The sequence below is a fragment of the Neophocaena asiaeorientalis genome, unplaced genomic scaffold (genome assembly GCF_003031525.2).
Source record: "Neophocaena asiaeorientalis asiaeorientalis breed wild unplaced genomic scaffold, Neophocaena_asiaeorientalis_V1.1 scaffold415, whole genome shotgun sequence".
Classification (NCBI taxonomy): Eukaryota; Metazoa; Chordata; class Mammalia; order Artiodactyla; family Phocoenidae; genus Neophocaena; species Neophocaena asiaeorientalis.
Genome location: NW_020174051.1, coordinates 1 through 22,678, shown reverse-complemented (window position 1 = coordinate 22,678; position 22,678 = coordinate 1). Strand labels below are relative to the sequence as shown.

The 22,678-nt window shown below is 38.5% G+C and overlaps 1 protein-coding gene and 1 non-coding gene across 2 annotated transcripts in view; one reads left to right on the top strand and one right to left on the bottom strand.

Moving 5' to 3' along the window:
* Positions 1-17,947, top strand: part of LOC112405710 (peptide chain release factor 1, mitochondrial-like) — a 41,201-nt gene extending 23,254 nt beyond the window's left edge. The window contains exons 2-7 of the mRNA XM_024754209.1: positions 2,269-2,654; positions 7,213-7,304; positions 9,086-9,167; positions 10,287-10,394; positions 17,533-17,705; positions 17,801-17,947. Coding sequence (XP_024609977.1) covers positions 2,441-2,654; positions 7,213-7,304; positions 9,086-9,167; positions 10,287-10,394; positions 17,533-17,705; positions 17,801-17,947 — 816 coding nt within the window. The 5' untranslated portion in view covers positions 2,269-2,440. The remainder of the gene's footprint in view (positions 1-2,268; positions 2,655-7,212; positions 7,305-9,085; positions 9,168-10,286; positions 10,395-17,532; positions 17,706-17,800) is intronic.
* LOC112405711 (U6 spliceosomal RNA) lies at positions 13,603-13,709 on the bottom strand. Its single transcript, XR_003004419.1, has one exon. It is a non-coding gene; the product is annotated as a U6 spliceosomal RNA (small nuclear RNA).
* Positions 17,948-22,678: the final 4,731 nt, after the last annotated feature.

Here is a 22,678-nt window from a genome sequence, read left to right as displayed (position 1 = left end):
GCATGTGGGATCTTCCCGGACCAGGGCTTGAACCCATGTTCCCTGCCTTGGCAGGCGGACTCTTAAACGACTGGAAAAGAGTCACCAGGAAAGCCCCTAGAGTATCATTTTAATCCTGTTACTGTCGGGGAGTGATGGAGAAGACTTGCTATTCTCAGGTATAGATTAACCTAGAAGGTAAACGTCTTGGGATTTACTTAACATTGAGGTTCATGACCTTGAGAGTTGCTTTTTCTACTATTTCTAAAATGGAAATTTAGCTAGAGGTGTTTTAACAAAAATCTTTTTGCCATTTTTTTTGTTACGTCCTTTTTCAAATGGACACACTTTCTGTGACTAGATGTTGTTTTAGACTAGGGTTCCTGGCCTCCTTAATCAATAGATATTGATCAGAAGCCAGACAAGAAATTCAGGCAAGGCTATATCGTGGCCCCTGCTGCAGCAGAGGGGAGTGAGCAGGTTCCTTACATGGGGTGAGGGTAGGGGTGTGTCCAGGGATCCAGCAGAGGGGTGGCTTAAGTGGTCTGCCCATCCCCTTGGCTACGTTGTGTGCAGGGGGCATGCGCAGTACCCTGCTTTTGCTCCCTGCTTTTGCTGCCAGCTCTTCAGAGGTGCCGGTTGGGCTTTTTGGTCTCCTTTTATCTAGTTGTCCAGAATTTGCCCCAACTGTGCATGCACACAGTTATTTTTAGCCCCTGTTCGTTTCTTTGTATTTTGTTGCTTAAGGAAACATTTGTCCAGGTGCAAGCATTGCAGCACTGCAGCAAACGGTCCCAGGTCCCAGCTTGTCTTAATGTGAAGACAGGCAGAAACTCCTGCTGGAGGACTGTAACATTTGTGGCTACTGTGCCTTTGTGCATGCTTCCCGCAGTCCTTTTCTCAATGTGATTCAGTATGTTAAATTTCCTTAGTACAAGCCTGCAAACTGTGAATATTTTAGAGACTATTCTGAATATTTTATTTCCTAGGAGATGACAATATCCAAGTTAGCAGACTTACAATGATCAAATGAGCTAATATATGAATACACCTAACGTAGTAGGAACACTGGAGACAATAAAGGTTGATTCTGATCAATTTTGACCCTTATTTCAACTTTGAACCTCAGGATTTTAGGGGCAAAGTATTTTTCTTAGAACACTTTATCTTCTCTTTCTTACTCAGTAAAACCATTGTGTACATTTGTTAGCTCTTTTGATTATCTCTGTTAGAAGGAAGAACAGATAATTATTGTACATAACTAATTTCACCTAACATGTAATTTTTTAAAGTAATTTTTCTTCCTGATTGTAAAAGTAGCATGTGCTAAATGTATAGGAAACTTGGAAAACATGAAGAAGTAGAAAAAAAAAGGAAGCAAAAGGAATCCATAATCCCACAACTAGAGATCATCTTACTAACGTTTTGGTATGTTTTTAGTTTTCTTTTTTCAAAATAAAGCTCTTCCTCAACTTATGATGCAGTTATGTCCCCATAAACCCATGTATTCCATGTACTGTAGACAGATTTGAAAACCTAATTGAGATTATATTGTTTTGATTCTGCTTTTTTCATTTAATATAATTATCATCATTGTCTTTTTTTTAACCAAACTTTCTACTTCTTTAGTCTGTTAATATATAAAATTTCCATCCTTTAGGATCTCAGCTAAAAGGGAAGCACCTTCGAAGAGTGATTGCATAGTTGGGAATGAAAAGCACTGAAGTCTGAACAGGCAAGCTGCATTCACCTCAGCTCTGCCTCTATCTGGCAGAATGAATAATCATGATTAAGTTACTTGACTTCCTTGGGCATCTGGATACCGAAGAATTAGACAAGGAAGTAGTGTTTCCTTCAAACTTTAAAAATCTATTAATATACGAACCACCTAAAGTTTGCATGATTATTTCATACTTGTCAAGAGCTTATTCACACACTCAATTTTAGATTCTGGGTACTTTCTAGAAAATAGCTGATTTAACCCATTCTATTGATATATTTATTAGTTACACTCCTACTCATTTGCCTTAGTTAATTATATGTGTTGAATGGGTAGAAAACAGCACTACCTTCATTTATTTTGTTATATTCACAGATTTGAAGATTCGTTTTCTTTTTGTGGGTTATTGAATTTAGGGACTGTGTTTGGAGCTGGCTGAGGCAGTGAACTGAGCAAGATTTCTTGAGGCTCCTTCAGCTTTTATATCTGTGGAGTTGATATTTCTCAGATTGTGTTTATTTTGTTTCAGATGCTGAAATGAATCGTCACCTGTTTGTTTGGCTTTTTAGACATCCGTGTCTTACTGGGCACCACCAGTGCCATGTCCATCTCCATTCTCATCAGCTTACACAGATACCTCTTGACACAAGGCTGTGGGTTTTTAGACGAAACAGGAATCACATTCTCCATGGTCTGTTAAGTGAGAATTGGTCCAGGAGATATTGTCATCAAGATACCAGGATGCTCTGGAAGCATAAAGGACTACAGAAATACATGGAGGACCTGAGTAAGGAGTACCAAACACTTGATCATCGTTTGCAGCATATCTCTGTGAGTGAAGGGGACCGGAGGTCCTTGAATCAACGGCATGCTGAGCTGGCTCCGCTTGCAGTCATTTACAAAGAAATTCAGGAGGCTGAACAAGCCATCGAAGAATTAGAATCAATGTGTAAAAGTAGGTAAAAGATGTGTGTGTACAAGTACAGGATTGATTTTCTAAGTTAAAGGTATATTGAACACAGTCTTTTAAAAAGCCTGCACATAGTAAGCCCTGCACTTGGAAAGGACAGGACTCGACTCTGGGTGTTTGAAGTATTTCAGCTACTAAAGAGCAACTACTAAGAGACCGAGGTCCTTGTGATACTTGCCAAGAAGCACTTAGGGTCTGGGAGACTAAATATTGACCTTTTCAGAAGGTTTAATTTATTAATAGATCTTTATTGGGCACTGTCCTATGTGCTACATACCAGGGACACAAAAATACAATTCCTACCCCGTCAGAGGGCTTATATGGTATGGGTATTATTTCATCACCCCAAAAAGAAACCCTGTACCCTTTAGCCATCTCATGCCAATCCCCCCCATCCCTGCCAGCCCTAGACAACCACTAATCTACTTTCTGTCTCTATACAGTTACTTATTTCAGGCATTTTATATAAATGGAATCATACAATATGTTACCCTATGTGACTGGCTTCTTTCACTTAGCATATGTTTAAGTTTCATTTATGTTGTAGCATGTTTCTGTACTTCATTTCTTTTTATTGCTGAATTATGTCCCATTGTATAGGTATACCACATTTTATTTATCCATTCATCAGTTGTTGGTTATTGAGTTTTTCCACTTTTTTGGTTATTATGAACAATGCTGTTATGAACATTTGTGTACAAGTTTTTGTGTAGACATATATTGCTAAGTTGTGTGGTAACTCCATGTTTAACCTTTTGAGGAACTGTCAGACTGGTTTTCCAAAGTGGCTGAACCATTTTACATCCCAGCCTCAGTGTATGAGCGTTCTGGTGTTTCTACATCCTCTCCAACCCTTGTGATCCGCCCTTTCGATTCTAGCCTTCCTAGAGTGTGTGAAGTGGTACCTTACTGTGGTTTTGACTTGCATTTCCCTGATTAATGGTGTTGAGTGTCTTTTTATGTGCCTATTGGCTGTTGTATATCACCTTTGGTTAAATGACTGTTTAGATCCTTTGCCCATTTTTTAATGGAGTTGTCTTTTTATTATTGAGCTGTAAGAGTTTTTTATATTACAGATACAAGTTCCTTATCAGATATATTATTTGCAAAAATTTTCTCCCATTCTGTGGGTTGTCCCTTGGAGCACCACAGTTTTTAATTTTGATGATGTTCAGTTTATCTTTTTTTTCTCTTGTTTGTGTTTTGGTGACATATCTAAGAAATTATTGCATAATCCAAGGTCACAAAGGTTCACATCTGAGTTTTCTTCCAAGGGTTTTATATTTTTAGTCCTTACATTTAGGTCATTGATCTATTTGAGTTAATTTTATATATAATGTGAGAGGTGTTAATTTTTAATTTTAGTATCTCTTAATATTTTATTGCCTTAACATTTTTTCTTTTATGAAAAATTTCCAAAATATACAGAAGTTGAGAGAAAAGTATAATGGACTAACTTGGGATTCAACATGTATCCAAATTTTTTTTTTTTAAAGGACATGAGCCCTCTTTTTTTCTTTTAGTATTTATTTATTTGGTTGCACCGGGTCTTAGTTGTAGCATGCAAACTCTTAGTTGCGGCATGCATGTGGGATCTAGTTCCCTGACCAGGGATCGAACCCGGGCCCCCTGCCTTGAGAGCATGGAGTCCTATCCACTGCGCTACCAGGGAAGTCCCGATCCAAATTTTGCTATTGGCTTTTATTGTATTTTATTTTTAATATTTATTTATTTGGCTGCACCGGGTCTTAGTTGCAGCACACCGCATCTTCAGTTGCAGCATGCGGGATCTAGTTTCGTGACCAGTGATGGAACCCAGGCCCCCTGCATTGGGAGCACAGAGTCTTAACCACTGGACCACCAGGAAAGTCCCTTGCTATTGGCTTTTAGTTTAATTTATAAACTTTCTTTTGTGCTCCATCCTGTTTCATTAAGCCTTAGAGATGTTAAGCAGCATCGAGGCCAGTCACAGCTATACCTGTAAAGTCCTGGATGTCCAAAGCCTTACCTTTTTCTGCCTCCTATTGGTGGTCTGCGAGTCTCTCACTTTTCTTTTGGCCATGAGGCATGCGGGATCTTAGTTCCCTGACCAGAGATTGAACATGTGCCCCCTGCAGTGGAAGTGCAGAGTCCTAACCACTGGACCGCCAGGGAATTCCCTCTCACCTCTTTTAATGAGGATTATTTTTTACTCTTTCGCATAATGCCACTCAAATTTGTAATTAATTAGTTTGGGAAAGTTGCTTGCACATAATAGGAGCTTCCTAAATGCTTTCCAAATTAAATTGACATAACCTCTTTCAGCCACGTTTGTATCATGTGTAATATTAGTAGATTGGATTAAAGTATTAGTAGTTTGCTTCTAAAGTTTCTTCTGCAATTCTGCTATTTTATAATAATAGTGATAATAGCTACGTTTACTAAGTCTTAGTATGTGCCAGGCACTAAGGTAAGTATTTTGCAAATATCTCATTTGAAATGTTCACAGTGACCTTATAAGGTAGGAATTATTATTAATACTCTCACTTTATAGATGAAGAAACTGAGAGGTTAAAATGCCAAAGGTCACTTAGCCAGTCAGGAGAGGAGCAGGAATTTGAACCCAATCAAGGAGACTCCACAGCCTCTGCTCTTATCCACTGCACAATGATTCAAAGTCCAATAGGGTCTCCCTCTGTAATGTATCTTGCATGAGTCCTCTTCTGTTCTTTCCACTAGTTTATATTTTCATTATATCTCAGTCCTAGATGATTACAATAAATTCCTAACTTGTAGTCTCACCTCCAAGCTTTCCCAGCCTAAGTACAACCTTAATCATATTTCTCTCCCGCTCTGAATTTCCAGTAACTCCCATTGCCTATAAATACAGATTGCTTGGCTTGGCATTTAATAGTCTGCCGAGTGACCCCCACCTCTCTGTGTAGTATATTAATTCCCTTTGCGTATTCTCCCTTCCAACCAAAACAGACAATCTGCCATTCCCTGAATATACTCAGACCATCCCATGTCTGTGTCTTTGCTCATGTTGCTAACCCACCAATTTCACCTTCTTAAAGTTCAGTCTGCTTACAAAGTATGGCTTGAATATCATCCTTTGGCTTCACTCCCCTCTGTAAAACAAGTATGATTGCCTTTCTCTGTTTTATATTCTGATCCATTATGTAATTGTCTTAACTTCAGTCCCTTTCCCTGTTCCGCAAGTACAGGGCCTGTGTCTTATTCATCTTTATTTCCTGCAGCACCAAACATAAGGTATAATAGACTCTTGAATCTGTTGATACATTGAAATTGAACTAGATTGGATCTTACAGTTCAGTAAATAATAAAAAGCCACAAAAGTAATTTTATATGATTGCAGATCAGCAGGTTTTTCTGGTACCTCTGACCCGAGACTTATGTGCGCAAGGTGAGGCCAGTAGCGATATTACAATTCTGCAACAGGTGACCCATAATTAGAATTGAGTTCAGATGGCACCTTACCTAGGAACCTTCCTTAAGGGTTGAAGTCTGGGTTAGACCACCCTTTGGGCCTCGATGGTGCTGCCCACACCACATATCGTAATCAAGTGAATGTGTCCACCTTTCCCACCAGACTGAGCCACTTTAGCCCTGAACCATGTTTTATTCATCCTTGTGTCCCCAGCAACTGGCAGAGTATTTAGCACAGAGTAAGTGTGAAATGTTGAAAGCAGGAATGAGGCATAGAATCCCATCAGACCCCCATGACTTCCATGACTAGAAAAGAATTTTAAAGAGCCTTCTCTCCTTTATGAGTCTTCATTTCTATTTTCTTCTTTATTTTTAAGAATTAAAAATTTCTACCTCATCGAGCACACATCACCAGTGACAAATGGAATCTCTGGGCATCTAAAGCATGGAGTCAAAAGTTATGGGATCTACCCTACTTGGCCACTATCTCATTGATAGCTTGTGTTATTAGAGCTCCATGATTTAACTTTCTGCTTTGAAATGATGTGAAAATGACCGTCCTTTCCATAAAGCAGAGGCTTGCAAGGATGTGTGGTTTTTTGACCCATGTGGTGTTTTTAAAAAATGTTTACTAAGTATGAACATTTCAAGAGGTTTCAGAATTTTAAAGAGGTCTTATTTCTGACTTCTCTTGAAAAAAAAAAGAGGAGGTTCTAGCCATGCTACATTACTCACAGCGTGCTGGGTAATGGCTGCCAGCTTTAGAGAAGAAATGGTCACCCCAGTTTACCCTGAGACTTAGCTTATTCGGGTTTACGTTTAATTAGCCAGTCCCTTTTTAAACCTGTTTGATTTATCACTGATTTCTATAATTACTTACAGACATTCAAATCACCAGCTCCTTGGGGCAAGATCGTACTTGTTTTCACACTGAGTTTTTTGGACATACTTAGCAAATACTTACTTTACATTCTCTAACTATTCTGTTCTTTTGTATAATCCCTTGCCTTCACTACTGAAATAAAACCTAGTAGGTAGAGATTAGATAGCTATTTAAGAATTTCTTTGTAAGTATTTAAACATTTTTACCATTATTTCTGTCGATGGTTTGTAGGTCTAAATAAACAAGATGAAAAGCAGTTACAAGAACTTGCTTTGGAAGAGAGGCAAACCATTCTTCAGAAAATCAACATGTTATACAGTGAGGTATGTTTTAAGAGGTAAACTAATCTCAGCAATGTTAATGTAAAGGAATACTATTCTTGCTAGACTATGTTTTGCTGCTCAAAGTATTTTCCAAACACCAGTTGATTAAGTCTTCTCTTATGATGATTGGTAATATTGGGTTTAGTGCTGTCATTTACTACAGAATGAGATTGAAGAGATTGTGTTGGCAAGGAACGAAACCACCCCCCCCCCAGACAGAAGTATTCCAAAGCTGAATCTATTAAGTTACCAGACAAGGGAACACATGCTAGTGAAGAAATTTACTTCAACATGGAGTAGAGTCAGGGGGTTTTAAGTCTTAGAAAGAGGGAGTGGTACATGGTAACTGGGTTAATTAAGGATTGAAAATTTGCATTCAGGATAGAATGGAATGAATCCAAGGGCATAGAGACAGTGGGTTAATACAAGTCTTTAGTCCCTTCTAGCTCAATGGATGGTTTGTCTACAAGAAAATGAAAATACGGTGCTATGTACTATGTTCCCCTTTGTCATATTTGCCATCCTCCTACCTTCAGTCTTCCGTACCCTGGAAATCCAGTAGAGAGATGTTTTTTTCCTTGAAGTATAGTTGATTTACAATGTTATGTTAGTTTCAGGTGTACAGCACAGTGATTCAGATATACATATATCTTCTTTGTCAGATTCTTTTCCCTTATATGTTGTTACAGAATATTCAGTATAATTCCCTGTGCTATACAGTAGGTCCTTGTTGGTTATATATTTTATATATGGTAGTGGATGTATGTTAATCCCAAACCCCTTTTCCCTTTGGTAACCATATGTTTGTTTTCTATTTCTGTGAGTCTATTTCTGTTTTGTAAATAAGTTCATTTGTATCTTTTTTTTTTAGATTTCACATACAAGCAGTATCATATGATATTTGTCTTTCTCTGTCTGGCTTGCTTCACTTAGTATGATAATCTCTAGAGGGACTTTTTGAGGATGAGGATGGAGGTATCAGTTATTGTTTTCACTGATTTAAACAGCTAGTCAAAAGCAGATGTAGGACGTCTGACTCTTAGTCTACTATTCTCTCCTGCAGGCTATATCATTTCTAGCAGAGATGGACTATTTCAAAAATTGTCAGTAGGGGGAATCATGACACATAGATACTTTCAGTTTGATTTGAAAGACCTTTTAGTAATAACAAAGTTGCTTCCCTTTTCTTCCTAAGAGGTAAGTTGGTTGCTTTCTTTATTAGAAAGCCCCTTTTTTTCTTGTCGCACTGAGAGACTATTTGAGCCTTACCTTGGGAATCCCCAATCTACTCTTTAAACAGCAACTCTGCTGAGAAGACAGGGCACGGCCTGGTGTCCGTCCGCTGTCATTTATTGTGGGAGAGAATATATAATCATACGTTAAAAATCCTCATTTTCTCCAAATGAAGACTTTCAGAGCTTACTTCTTTCATTAGATGAAAGAAGCTACTGTTTAAGACTAATCAGAAGCAAAATTCGAAGAAAATTGAATGGAACACTGGACTTTGATCTAAACTTTTGCATTTTAGAAAATTAAGATAATTTGATAGCATTGTAGAAAATATGCCAACAAGTAACTTCATTATTAACATGAATCATCATTTATTTTAGGCCTAATTAGGTCTACTTATTAAAGCATTTTAGGACCAGACCTCTTTGAGCTCTATGATTTTGTTAATTACTGATTTTTTAGTATTTGGGGATCTTTTATCTAAATTCAAGGAATAGCAGTATACCGTGGAAAATATACACATTAATACTGATTTTTTTTTTCTTTTTCAGCTTCTCCAGAGTCTAGTGCCAAAGGAGAAATATGACAAAAATGATGTTATTTTAGAGGTGACATCTGGAAGAACTACTGGAGGTCAATAAAATAATTTTATTGTAAATGATCTTAAAAAATACTTAAATGTTACCTTGATATGACACACTGTCACTTTAAAAGTCTGTTAAATGTGTTTCACTTCGGAAGTAGTCATTTCTGAACTCCTAAGGGGTTTTTACTTAAGGAGGACTCTCTAAGAAATTTGTGCTGATTTTTAAAAAATGTTTATTGAAGTATAGTTGATTTACAATGCTGTGTTAGTTTCTGGTGTACAGCAGAGTGATTCAGTTATAAATGAATATTTTTTTCATATTCTTTTTATTTTGGTTTATTACAGGATATTGAATATTTTCTATCCTACTGTGCTGTACAGTAGGACCTTGTTGTTTGTCTATTTCATATGTAGTAGTTTGTATCTGCTAATCCCAAACTCCTAATTTATCCCTCCCCACCCCCTATTCCTTTTGGTAACCATAAGTTTGATTTCTATGTGTGTGAGTCTGTTTCTGTTTTGTAAATAAGTTCATTTGTGTCATATTTTAGATTCCACATGCAAGTGATACCATATGGTGCTTGTCTTTCTCTGTCTGACTTACTTCACTTAGTATGATAATCTCTAGGTCCATCCATGTTGCTGCAAATGGCATTATTTCATTCTTTTTTATGACTGAGTGGTATTCCATTGTGTATATGTACCACACCTTTATCCATTCCTCTGTTGATGGACATTTAGGTTGCTTCCATGTTTTGGCTATTGTAAATAGTACTGCTATGAACATTGGGGTGCATGTATCTTTTCTTATTAGAGTTTGCTTCAGATATATGCCCAAGCATGGGATTGCTGGGTCATATGGCAACTCTATTTTTAGTTTTTGAAGGAACCTCCATACTGTTTTCCAGAGTGGCTGCACCAATTTACATTCCCACCAACAGTGCAGGAGGGTTCCCTTTTCTCCACACCCTCTCCAGCATTTATTGTTTGTAGACTTTTTGATGATGGCCATTCTGAGCAGTGTGAGGTGATACCTCATGGTAGTTTTGATTTGCATTTCTCTAATAATTAGCAATGTTGGGCATCTTTTCGTGTGCCTACTGGCCATCTGTATGTCTTCTTTGGAGAAATGTGTGCTGACTGAATATTTTTATATTTTCTCTTAGGTGATATCTGCCAACAATTTACCCGGGAAATATTTGATATGTATCAGAATTATTCAAGCTACAAACACTGGAAATTTGAACTTCTGAATTATACACCAGCTGATTATGGTAGGTGTGTTTGAGGATTTGTCCATAGATGATGCTGGAAGTTGTTTTTCTTTGATATTGATTAGAACCATGTTGTCCCATTTTTTAAAACATTTGACCTATATCTGCTAAATACTGTGACATGGGCTCATCAATCACAGTGGCTTACTATAGTAGAATTCTTACTATGGGAGAAGAGAGTGGGAGGGAAGGAAGTATCCTCCTAGGAAGGAATATCTGAATTAGAGAAACTTTCCCTGTGGAGGGTTGATATATGCCTTGCTTGAAAAATCATTGCTCTGTTGTTCAAAGCCAAGATGTATTAAGGTTTTTACTCTGAAGTACTGATGATGTGTTGGAGGTTTATGGGAATGCAGAAGAAGTTAGTCATTTGTCTTTATTTTCAAGAAGCTCCCACCCTAGTTGGGCTGATAAAAACTTAGACAACATAAGCAATAAGAACCAATGTGAGTCTTTAAACTTTTAAATACTCAAGTATGTTAAATCCGAACATCTGATAGTAATTCTTTTTTGTTCAAGTCTCTTAATCCACCTGGAAGTTTTTGTCTGCTTGGTTACACAAAGATACACTGTAGTAGACGGAGGGCCGATGAATAATAACCCACAAATTATCAAAGTGGGGAAAGATGATTCATGTAAGTTAAACAATCGAGGGAAATGAAAACAAGTATAGAGCATAAGTAAGGTTGTGCGTCATATGGATTTGAAATACAGCCAGTGGTTAGGAAAGGTGAAACAGGAGGGAAGGGGGCAGGGCGCAACCTTCGAAAGAATGACGTAGCCCAAGGACATGACATAAACTGATGAGAACCAAATGGGTCCAAGATGGTGGACAAGTCGACTTCCACTAGACCTTGAGCTTCAGTATATGCTCATTGTAATACATCAGCAAGCTAAATGACACACTGACTGGCGCCATGACAGTGCCAAGGCCAACCATAAGGATGAAAAATTGGGCGGTGGCCCAATTCCCGGAAATCCCCACCCCCTTCCCAAAATAGCTGGAATACTCCTCCCACTCATTAGCCTATGAAGTTACCCACCCCTTAAAAACTGACAACCCCATACCCTGGTGCTGCTTTCACCTCCTGAGATGGCCCACACTATATCTGTGGAGTGTGTATCTCTCTAAATAAATCCACTTCTTACTATCACTTTGCCTCTCACTGAATTCTTTCTGTGATGAGACATCAAGAACCTGAGCTTCATTAAGTCCTAAAACCAGGTGTGTGATCTCAGTTGGAAGACTGTGGGTTTTGGCCAGGTTTGAGTCCTAGCCATGTGGGTTCAAGTCCCAATCAGGGTTTAGGCTGGGTTCGAGTCCCAGCACACCTGAGGTGCATGGTTTCAAAGGGAAGACCAACGAGAGCAGATGGAAGGACCAATTTGAGCAACAGCATGGTGGTGGGAAAGATCTTGATGTGTGTGTAGAAGTGAGGAAGCCAATTAAACCAGAGGATATTTGTGATGAGACGTGAGAGGAAATAGGTTCAAAAGAGTAGATTTTGAGCAGACGTTAAAGCGGAACAGGCCTTGATTGTTAGGGAGCTGTTGAAGATTTTGCTAATAAGAATATGATTTGATCAATATATATTTTAAGAAGATTCTTTTTTTCTTTTTTTATTGAAGTATAGATGATTTACAATATGGTGTTAGTTTCAGGTGTACAGCACAGTGATTCAGTTATGTGTGTGTATGTGTGTATATATATATATATATATATATATATATATTCCTTTTCAGATTCTTTTCCCTTATAGGTTATTACAGAATATTGAGCATAGTTCCCTATGCTATACAGTAGGTCCTTGTTGGTTATCTGTTTTCTATATAGTAGTGTGTATATGTTAATCCCAGCCTCCTAATTTATCCCTCCCCCCACTCTCCTTTCCCCTTTGGCAACCATAAGTTTGTTTTTAGAAGATTATTTTGACAGCAGTGTGAAAGATGGACTGAAGAGGCTAGATTTAAGGCAGATGGCATAGAGGTTATTAGAGTAATCCAGGTATGACTAAGAGTTAGAACTGGGAGTAGGGACACATATGAGAGAACTTCAGATGAAGAATGAGCAAAATTTGTAACTGACAAGAGGATCTATTGCTTGCCCACTATGTCCTGCGTGCAGTATGTGTCGTTTGATCTTCACAACCCTGGGTATTGTTAATCCCATTTTACAGATGAAGATCTAGGCTCAGAGAGTAAGTAACTAATCCAAGATCACACAATAAGTGATGGCAGTCCTGGGTTTAGATTTAAGTCTGTCTGATCCAGAACCACACTACATCCCATTAGTTTATTCTGATACAAAGGAGATGAGCCACAGGGATCTAATCTTTCTAGCTGGGAAGATGTGATATTCATTCATGCCATTGAATGGAATAGAAATTGGAAGGCCGTCTCCATTTGGGCAGAACAGTGAAGTTGTTTTTGAATTATTGTGTGTTTTGTTATAGTGAGCGTTCCTTTAGAAATATCCAGTAAATGCTGAAATCGTGTAGCCAGAGCTTTGGTGAGAGAATAGAATTGAGGAGAGCGATTTGATAGCTCTTAGCACAGAGATAATGTCTGATACTGAGAGAGAATAAGTGAGGGAGAGTTTATAGAGAGGGAGTATTCAGGGTACCAAACGTTGGAGAATGGCCATATTTAGAAAGATAAACTAGTTGGCAAAAGAAAAAGAGGGGTCAGAGAAGCAGGAAAAGGGATGAGAACAGTATAATATTTTGGAAGCAGGAGAGGAGAGAGTTTCAAGAATGTAATGAGAAACACCAGCATATGAAAGAGAGAATGTAATCGCTGAGACGTATATTTTGAATTCAACTTTCAATAATGAAAGGGAGATGAACTTAATAACAGGAAGAGAGATTCCGTTTCAGGTGCCCAGAGCAGCCCAAACAATGGTTGGGAAATCTTTCTTTTAGATACATTAACTCAGTAGCAAAATAAAATAAAGACATTTTAGAAAGTAAAAGGACCTTTTATTTTATTTTATTTTATTTTTTTATTGGAGTATAGTGGATTTACAATGTTGTGTTAGTTTCAGGTGTACAGCAAAGTGAATCAGTTATACATACACATATATCCACTCCTTTTCATATTCTTTTCCCATATAGGCCATATTACAGAATATTCAGTAGAGCTGAATATTCCCATATTACAGAATATTCAGTAGAGCTCCCTATGCTATACAGTAGGTCCTTATTAGTTAAAAAATATGGAATGCTTCGCAAATTTGTGGGTCATCCTTGCACAGGGGCCATGCTAATCTTCTCTGTAGCGTTCCAATTTTAGTATATGTGCTGCTGAAGTGAGCACAAAAAAAGGTCTTTTATTAAAAAAGAAAAAATTTTCAGGAATTCCCTGGTGGTCCAGTGGTTAGGACTTGGTGCTTTCACTGCCAGGGCCTGGGTTTGATCCCTGGTCAGCGAAGTAAGATCCTGCATGCTGCATGGCGCAGCCAAAAAATAAATAAGATAGAGAAAGAGGAAAAGATACCTGCCCTATAAAGTATGTATATTAAATTATATGTATGGGCTTCCCTGATGGCACAGTGGTTCAGAATCCGCCTGCCAATGCAGGGGACACGGGTTCAAGCCTGGTCCGGGAAGATCCCACATGCCACAGAGCAACTAAGCCTGTGTGCCACAACTACTGAGCCTGCGCTCTAGAGCCCGCAAGCTACAACTACTGAGCCCGCGCACCACAACTACTGAAGCCCACGCGCCTAGAACCCATGTTCCACAACAAGAGAAGCCACCACAATGAGAAGCCCGCACACTGAGAAGAGTAACCCTCACTTGCCACAACTAGAGAAAGCCCGCACGCAGCAACAAAGACCCAACGCAGCCAAAAATAAATTTAAAAATAAATTTATAAAAAATTATATGTATATATATTTAATGTTTAATTGAAATAGAATCACAGAGATACAGCACTAACAGCTAAGATTGGAAAAAAATACATTTTCATGCAAAAATTCATATATCAAATGACTTAAAGTCTTGTAGTTTTGTGACCTTGGGACAGATAGGGGAAATACTCAACCACTACATAAATAATCGAAACTAAATAATTACAAGATAGTCATTGTGGAAGCAATGGAGGGTGATGGCTCTTGATATGTAGTGTAGGTCTAACACTATTATTCTGTATTCCTGGTACCTAAGGAATTGAAATATTTTTCAAGTTAAAGGGAGTCTATGAAATATATTACATCATCTCTTCCAACAGATTAATGTTTATAAATATGTTTTGTTATTCTGTGCTCAAACGTTGAATTCAGGGATAGGTCACTTAAAGTAATGTGGTGGTTAATTTTGTGTGTACAGAAGACATACATTTCACCACAACTCTGAGAAATAAATTTGTGAAAGGAGCCCTGGCATCCTTGAAGAGCTCTGTGATTGCTTTTCTCTGTAGCCCAGACCTTACAGTGGGAACTCTCTTGTTGTCTGGCCAAGGACCTCAAGCTGATGATCCAGTTTCTGGATCCAGCTGCCCAATTGCAGCCAGTAAAGAGGGCAGAAAAACAGGTTGAATCACTCCAAGAGTATGCAGTCAGCAAAACCAGACCATGGGGGACTTCCCTGGTGGTTCAGTGGATAAGACTCCATGCTCCTAATGCAGGGGGCCTGGGTTCAATCCCTGGTCAGGTAACTAGATCCCACATGCATGCCACAGCGAAGATCCCATGTGCTGCAACTAAGACCCAGCACAGACAAAATAGGTAAATAATAAATAAATGTATTTTTAAAAAAGAATCGTTTAAAAAAATTAAAACTCTCCAGAAAGTGGGCATAGAGGGAACCTACCTCAACATAATAAAGGCCATATATGACAAACCCACAGCTAAACTATGACACTGATGAAAGAAATTAAAGATGATACCAACAGATGGAGAGATACACCATGTTCTTGGATTGGAAGAATCAATATAGTGAAAATGACCATACTACCCAAAGTAATCTACACATTCAATGCAATCCATATCAAATGACCGATGGCATTTTTTTACGGAACTACAAAAAAATCATCTTAAAATTTGTATGGAGACAAAAAAACCCCGAATAGCTGAAGCAGTCTTGAGGGAACTGCAGTCATTGTTGATTTTGTTGTGGTCATCCATTTACAATGCTTGGTGTCAGTTTATCTCTTGTAAGAAGAAAATACAGTGTGTGTATGTGAAAAAAAAAAAGGTAAGCACTTATTTTAAAAAAACACCACATAGTCACTTTGCTATTATCAGACCCCCCCAAAAAAATCCCTTAGTATAATAAAATATCCAGTGAGTGTTCACATTTCCCTGCTCATAAATTTTTTTGTATAGTTTTTGTTCAAACTGAAACCTAAGTAACTTCCTTACGTTGCAGTTGGTTGATATGTCTCTTAAATCTCTTGTAATCCACAGCTACCTCCTCAATTTTAATATTTTTCCTTGCAATTCATTTGTTAAGGGAACTAGATTATTTGTCCTATAGATCATCTGGATTTTTTTTTTTTTGCGGTACGCGGGCCTCTTACTGTTGTGGCCTCTCCCGTTGCGGAGCACAGGCTCCGGATGCGCAGGCTCAGCGGCCATGGCTCACGGGCCTAGCCGCTCTGTGGCATGTGGGATCTTCCCGGACCGGGGCACGAACCCGTGTCCCCTGAATCGGCAGGTGGACTCCCAACCACTGCACCACCAGGGAAGCCCAGATCATCTGGATTTTGCTGATTGCATCCCTGTGGTAATATTTCACATGTTTTTATTGCCCTTCTATTTTCTGTAATTGTCCTTCTATTTTTCTAATTATAGTCAGAGACCAGAAAAAAAATTAAAAATTAAAGAAAAATAATTAAAAAAAAGAACAGAACGTGGGAAATTTCTGTCGATCAATAGCCCTAGTTCCTCAACAGATAATTTGAAGTAAACAAGAGAGATGGATGACGAACTTACAGACTGAGAGGTTTGAAAGACATATCAAATTTTTTAAATGGACAAGACTAAACTGTAAGAAACTAACACACCATTGTAAAGCAATTATACCCCAATAAAGATGTTAAAAAAAATCTTAAAAAAAAAAGACTAAACTGTAGTAGCTAGGGTAAGAGATGGATGACGAACTTACAGACTGAGAGGTTTGAAAGACATATCAAATTTTTTAAATGGACAAGACTAAACTGTAAGAAACTAACACACCATTGTAAAGCAATTATACCCCAATAAAGATGTTAAAAAAAATCTTAAAAAAAAAAAAGACTAAACTGTAGTAGCTAGGGCAGCACATTAGGTAATAAAATTATAATAAAGAAGGGAATAGAAGGATAATGGTTATTCATGAGAAGGGGAGGGGATTGTAACTAGGAAGGGGCATGTGAGAGGGCTTTGGGGGTGCCTGACAAAATTCTTTTTTTTTTTTGTGGCTGCGCTGTGCGGCATGTGGGATCTTAATTCCCTGATCAGGGATCAATCCTGTGCCCCCTGCAGTGGAAGTGCCGAGTCTTAACCTCTGGACCGCCAAAGAACTCCAACAAAGTTCTTTTTCTTGATCTTGAACTATACATTTCATTCATGTGGTTTCCCATGTATATTATTTTGTAATAAAAACATTTTTTAAAAACATAGTCAATAAGAAACTAGCTTAGGCATTAAGATTTTTTTGTGCTTATCTTCCCACTCCACAGATAAGCAAGAGCTAAATTTCAATCGATTCTTGAGAACTTGAGAGAACCTATAGAATTATTCATCATTATCAAATTACTATGTTACTGAACAGTCTTTTATATATGGCACCAAATTAGCCTAAGATTGCATGGTATAGTTCAATGTAGAAAACACCCCAGTATTCTTTTTTTCTAATACTATTTTTGTAAAAGTGAAATTTGTTCATTTATATAAAACTTAGCAACAAGAAAAGTATAGAAAGTAAAATGAAAAACATGCTGTTATTCTATTCTCCAGAGGTAACCATAAATAATATTTTGGTATGTTTCCTTTTATATATTAATTCACTTACATTGGGAAAATATAGTTTTGTACCTACCTTATGTTCTCATGTCAGGCTCTATGCTCACATCCAGGCCTTACATTAAGGGCATCTAAGATCCTGATCCCTTTCAAAGTAGAATTCATTAATATTGCTGGAACATTTCTTCATAGGTGGGCTACATCATGCAGCCGCCCGAATTTCCGGTGACAATGTCTATAAGCATTTGAAGTATGAAGGTGGGATTCACCGAGTTCAGCGAATTCCTGAGGTGGGCCTGTCGTCAAGGATGCAGCGTATTCACACGGGAACGATGTCGGTTATTGTCCTCCCTCAACCAGATGAGGTAACCTCCTACCTAAACTCTATACCATTATCTATGAAGATCAACCAGAATTTTATTGTCTAGGAAAAACTCCTGTGTGTTCTGTATACTCACAGAGTACTTCTGCACTCCAGATGTATGGAGTTCATTACCCCCCGACGAAGTACTTCTTCAGTTCTCTGTGGACAGCATGTGGTCGTCCTACAATTCAACTCAGTTCTGACCCCATCTACCTGGAGATGGCGTCAGATCCTACAGGCTAGACTCAGTGCCACAAGAGAGCCTCCCCTTCTGCTTCAGAGGCCAATCACAAGGCCTGGTTGTCTTCTGTGTTTCTGATCAACTGCTTATCCATCTGGATGTTCACATGACCCCCTCCTTAGGTTAAATAATACTAAAGTGGCTTACAGAACTCAGGAAAACAGCTTACTTACTAGACTACTGGCTAATTACAAAAGATACAACTCAGGAATAGACAGATGGAAGAAGTGCATAGGACAAAGTATGTGGGAAGAGGTGCAGAGCTTCTGTACCCTCTCCAGGCTCGCTGCCCTTCCAGCAGCTTCATGTGTTCATCAGCCCTGGCAGCTCTCTGAACCCTGTGCTTTGGGGATTTTTATGGAGGCTTCCATACATAGACATGTTTGGTTAAATCATCGGGCTTTGGGGATTCTGCTCCCTGGAGGTTGGGAGTGCAGTGGAGATGAAAGTTCCAACCCTCTAATCATGTGGTTGGTTCCCCTAGGATCAGCCCCTGTCCTGTGGTTATCTAGAGGCTTTCCAAATATCACCTCATTAACATAAACTCAAGTGTGGTTGAAAGGAGCTTAGGGTGAGAACTGGACAAAAACAAATATATATTATTATAAATCACAATATCACAATTTATTTTTGCAGCAATTTTTTTAAACAGGATCCCGTCAAATTTCACTTATTGCAGTTGGTTGTTATAGCTCTTTAAGTCTGGAACCAGTCTCCCAACCTTTCTTCTTTTTTTCTTTTAATGACATTGACTTTTTGAAGAGTCTAAACCATTTGCCTTATAGAATGTTCCACATCTGCATTCATCTGATTGTTTCCTCATAGTATTCTTTAAATTGTTCCTTTATGTCCTATGTTGTATTGAAAGTTATATTTAAATGTTCCGTTCTATTCAGGTTATACATTTTGAGCAAGGATACTTTTCAGGTGTAGTTATATTCATGTTGCAACTTATCAGAAGGCATAGAATATCATATTGTCCCACTCTTAGTGAGGACTGGTTTGAGCATTTAGTTAAGATGGTGACCACAAAAATATCTCCATTATGAAAGTGTATTTTTCCCTTTGTAATTACTAAGTAATCTCTAGGGTAATATGTCCTATTCCCAACAACTTTTCTTCCATGGTTTTAACATCCATTAGTGATCTTTGCCTGAATTAGTTATTTAGTTTGGGATTGCAAAATGGTGATTTTCTAATTCTACCATTCCTTCTACATGTATTACCTGGCATTCTTTTCTGTAAGGAACATTCCTCCCCACTACCTTCTCTCCTCCTTTCTTCTTGCTCTCTTTCTTTTTTTGTTGTTTTTAACATCTTTATTAGAGTATAATTGCTTTACAATGGTGTGTCAGTTTCTGCTTTATAACAAAATGAATCAGTTATACATATACATATGTCCCCATATCTCTTCCCTCTTGCATCTCCCTCCCTCCCTTGGCAGTGGCGGGCTGCACAGGCTCCCGGGAGGGGAGATGTGGACAGTGACCTGTGCTTGCACACAGGCTTCTTCGTGGCGGCAGCAGCAGCCTTAGCGTCGCATGCCCGTCTCTGGGGTCCGCGCTGATAGCCGCGGCTCGCACCCGTCTCTGGAGCTCCTTTAAGCGGCGCTCTTAATCCCCTCTTCTCGCACACCAGGAAACAAAGGAGCAAGAAAAAGTCTCTTGCCTCTTTGGCAGCTCCAGACTTTTTCCCGGACTCCCTCCCGGCTAGCTGTTGCGCACTAGCCCCCTTCAGGCTCTGTTCGCAGCCAACCCCGGTCCTCTCTGGGGGATCCGACCTCTGAAGCCCGAGCCTCAGCTCCCAGCCCCCACCCATCCCGGCGGGTGAGCCGACAAGCCTCTCGGGCTGGTGAGTGCCTGTCGGCACCGATCCTCTGTGCGGGAATCTCACCGCTTTGCCCTCCGCACCCCTTTTGCTGCGCTCTCCTCCTTGGCTCTGAAGCTTCCCCCCTCCGCCACCCACAGCCTCTGCCCACGAAGGGGCTTCCTAGTGTGTGGAAACCTTTCCTCCTTCACAGCTCCCTCCCACTGGTGCAGGTCCCGTCCCTATTCTTTGTCTGTTTTTTCTTTTTTCTTTTATGCTACCCAGGTACATGGGAAGTTTCTTGCCTTTTGGGAGGTCTGAGGTCATCTGCCAGCGTCAGTAGTTGTTCTGTAGGAGCTGTTCCACATGTAGATGTATTTTTGAAGTATTTGTCGAGAGGAAGGTGATCTCCGTGTCTTACTTTTCTGCCATCTTGAAGCTCCTCCTCTCTTTCTCTTTTATTTTACCTCATTATAAACTCATATATTGAATTTCATATATTGACCTCATTATAGACCTATGGATTTTTTAAATTCAATGAGTTATAATCACTATTGTTTTTCTTTCTTATTAAATTGAGGTATAGTCGATTTACAATACTATATTAGTTTCGGGTGTACAACATAGTGATTCACAATTTTTTTAAGTTTTATAGTTTTTATAAGATATTGTCTATATTCCTTTGTGCTGTACAATATATCCTTGTGGCTCATTTATTTTATAAATGTACATTTACTGTACATCTTACTCCCCTACCTCTATTCTTCCCCTCTCCCCTTCCCTCTCCCCACTGGTAACCACTGGTTTGTTCTGTGTATCTATGAGTCTATTTCTTTTTTGCTATATTCACTAGTTTGTTTTATTTTTTAGATTCCACATATAGGTGATATCATACAGTATTTGTCTTTGTCTGACTAATTTCAGTAAGCACAGTACCCTCCACATACATCCATGTTATTGCAAATGGCAAAATTTCATTAATTTTTATGGCTGAGTAATATGCCATTGCATATATATACATCTTCTTTATCCATTCATCTGTTGATGGACACTTAGGTTGCTTCCATACCTTGGCAATTGTAAATAATGCTGCTGTGAACACCGTGGTGCATATATCTTTACGAATTAATGTTTTCGTGTTTTTTTGGATATACACCCCAGGAGTGGAATTGCTGGATTGTATGGTAGTTCTGTTTTTAGTTTTTTGAGGAGCCTCCATACTGTTTTCCACAGTGGCTGCACCAATTTACATTCCTAAAGTGTATAAAGGTTCCCATTTCTTCACATCCCCACCGATACTTGTTGTTTGTGTTCTTTCTGATGATACCCATTCTGACAGGTGTGAGGTGATATCTCACTGTGGTTTTGATATGAATTTCTCTGATGATTAGTGATGTTGAGCTTCTTGTCCTGTGCTTGTTGGCCATCTGAATGTCTTCTTTGGAAAAATGTCTGTTCACGTCTTCTGCCTATTTTTTGACTGGGTTGTTTGGTTTTTTTTTTAATGTTGAGTTACATGAGCTGTTTATATATTTTATATATTAACCCCTTATCATCATATCATTAGCAAGTATTTTCTCCCATTCAGTAGGTTGTCTTTTTGTTTACCTATTTTTTCCTATGCTGTGCAAAAGCATTTAAGTTTGATTAGGTCCCATTTGTTTATTTTTGTTTTTGTTTCTTTTAGGAGACATATCCAAAAAATATTGCTACAATTTATGTCAAAGAGTGTTCTACCTATATTTTCTTCTAGGAGTTTTATGGTCTTACATTTAGGTCTTAAATTCATTTTGAGTTTATTTTTGTATATGGAATGAGAAAATGTTCTAATTTCACTCCTTTACATGTAGCTGTCCAGTTTTCCCAGGACCACTTATTGAATAGGGTATCTTTTCCCCATTGTATATTCTTGCCTCCTTTGTTGCACATTAATTGACCATAAGTGTTTGGGTTTACTTCTGGGCTCATTATTCTGTTTCATTGATCTATGTATCTGTTTTTGTGCCAGTACCATACTGTTTTGATTACTGTAGCTTTGTTGTGCAATCTGAGGTTAGGGAGCGTGATAGCTCCAGCTCTGTTCTTCTTTCTCAAGATTGTTTTGGCTATTTGGGGTTTCTTGAGTTTCCACACAAATTTTTAAATTATTTGTTCTAGTTCTGTGAAAAATGCCATTGGTATTTTGATAGGGATTTCATTGAGTCTGTAGGTTGCCTTGGGTAGTATGGTCATTTTAACATAAAATTCTTCCAATCTATGAACACAGTATGTTTTTCCATCTGTATCATCTTCAGGTTCTTTCATCAGTGTCTTGTTTTCTGAGTTACAGGTCTTTTACCTCCTTAGGTAGGTTTATTCCTAGGTATTCTATTCTTTTTGATGCTATTGTAAATGGGGTTGTTGTCTTAATTTCTCTTTCTGATAGTTGTTAGTATATAGAAATGCAACATATTTATGTATATTAGTTTTGTATCCTACAACTTTACCAGATTCATTGATGAGCCCTAGAAGTTTTTTGGTGCTGTCTTTAGGATTTTCTATGTATATTATCATGTCATCTGCAAACAGTGACAGTTTTACTTCTTCCTTTCCAATTGGATTCCTTTTATTTTTCTTGTGTGATTGCTGAGGCTGGGCAGTCGCTATTGTTTTTAATGTTCAAATTGTCCCATTTTGGCCCATAGTAGCCTTTTTAGGGTAGCCCCTTTTGAAATGACCCAGTGAGTCTTTGAGTGCATACTTGCTTTCTGCTATAATAGACATCCCAGGCTACCTTGTACTCTCCTGCCTCAGACTTGGAGTCAGACCTGGTTCTTTTTAGTGGGGAATGTATCCAGAAATCAACGTATGGGTACTAGGTCTGCTCATTATTACTAAAGTGTGCTTATTACATCAAGACTCTTCAGTGGATATAATTAGGAAATACA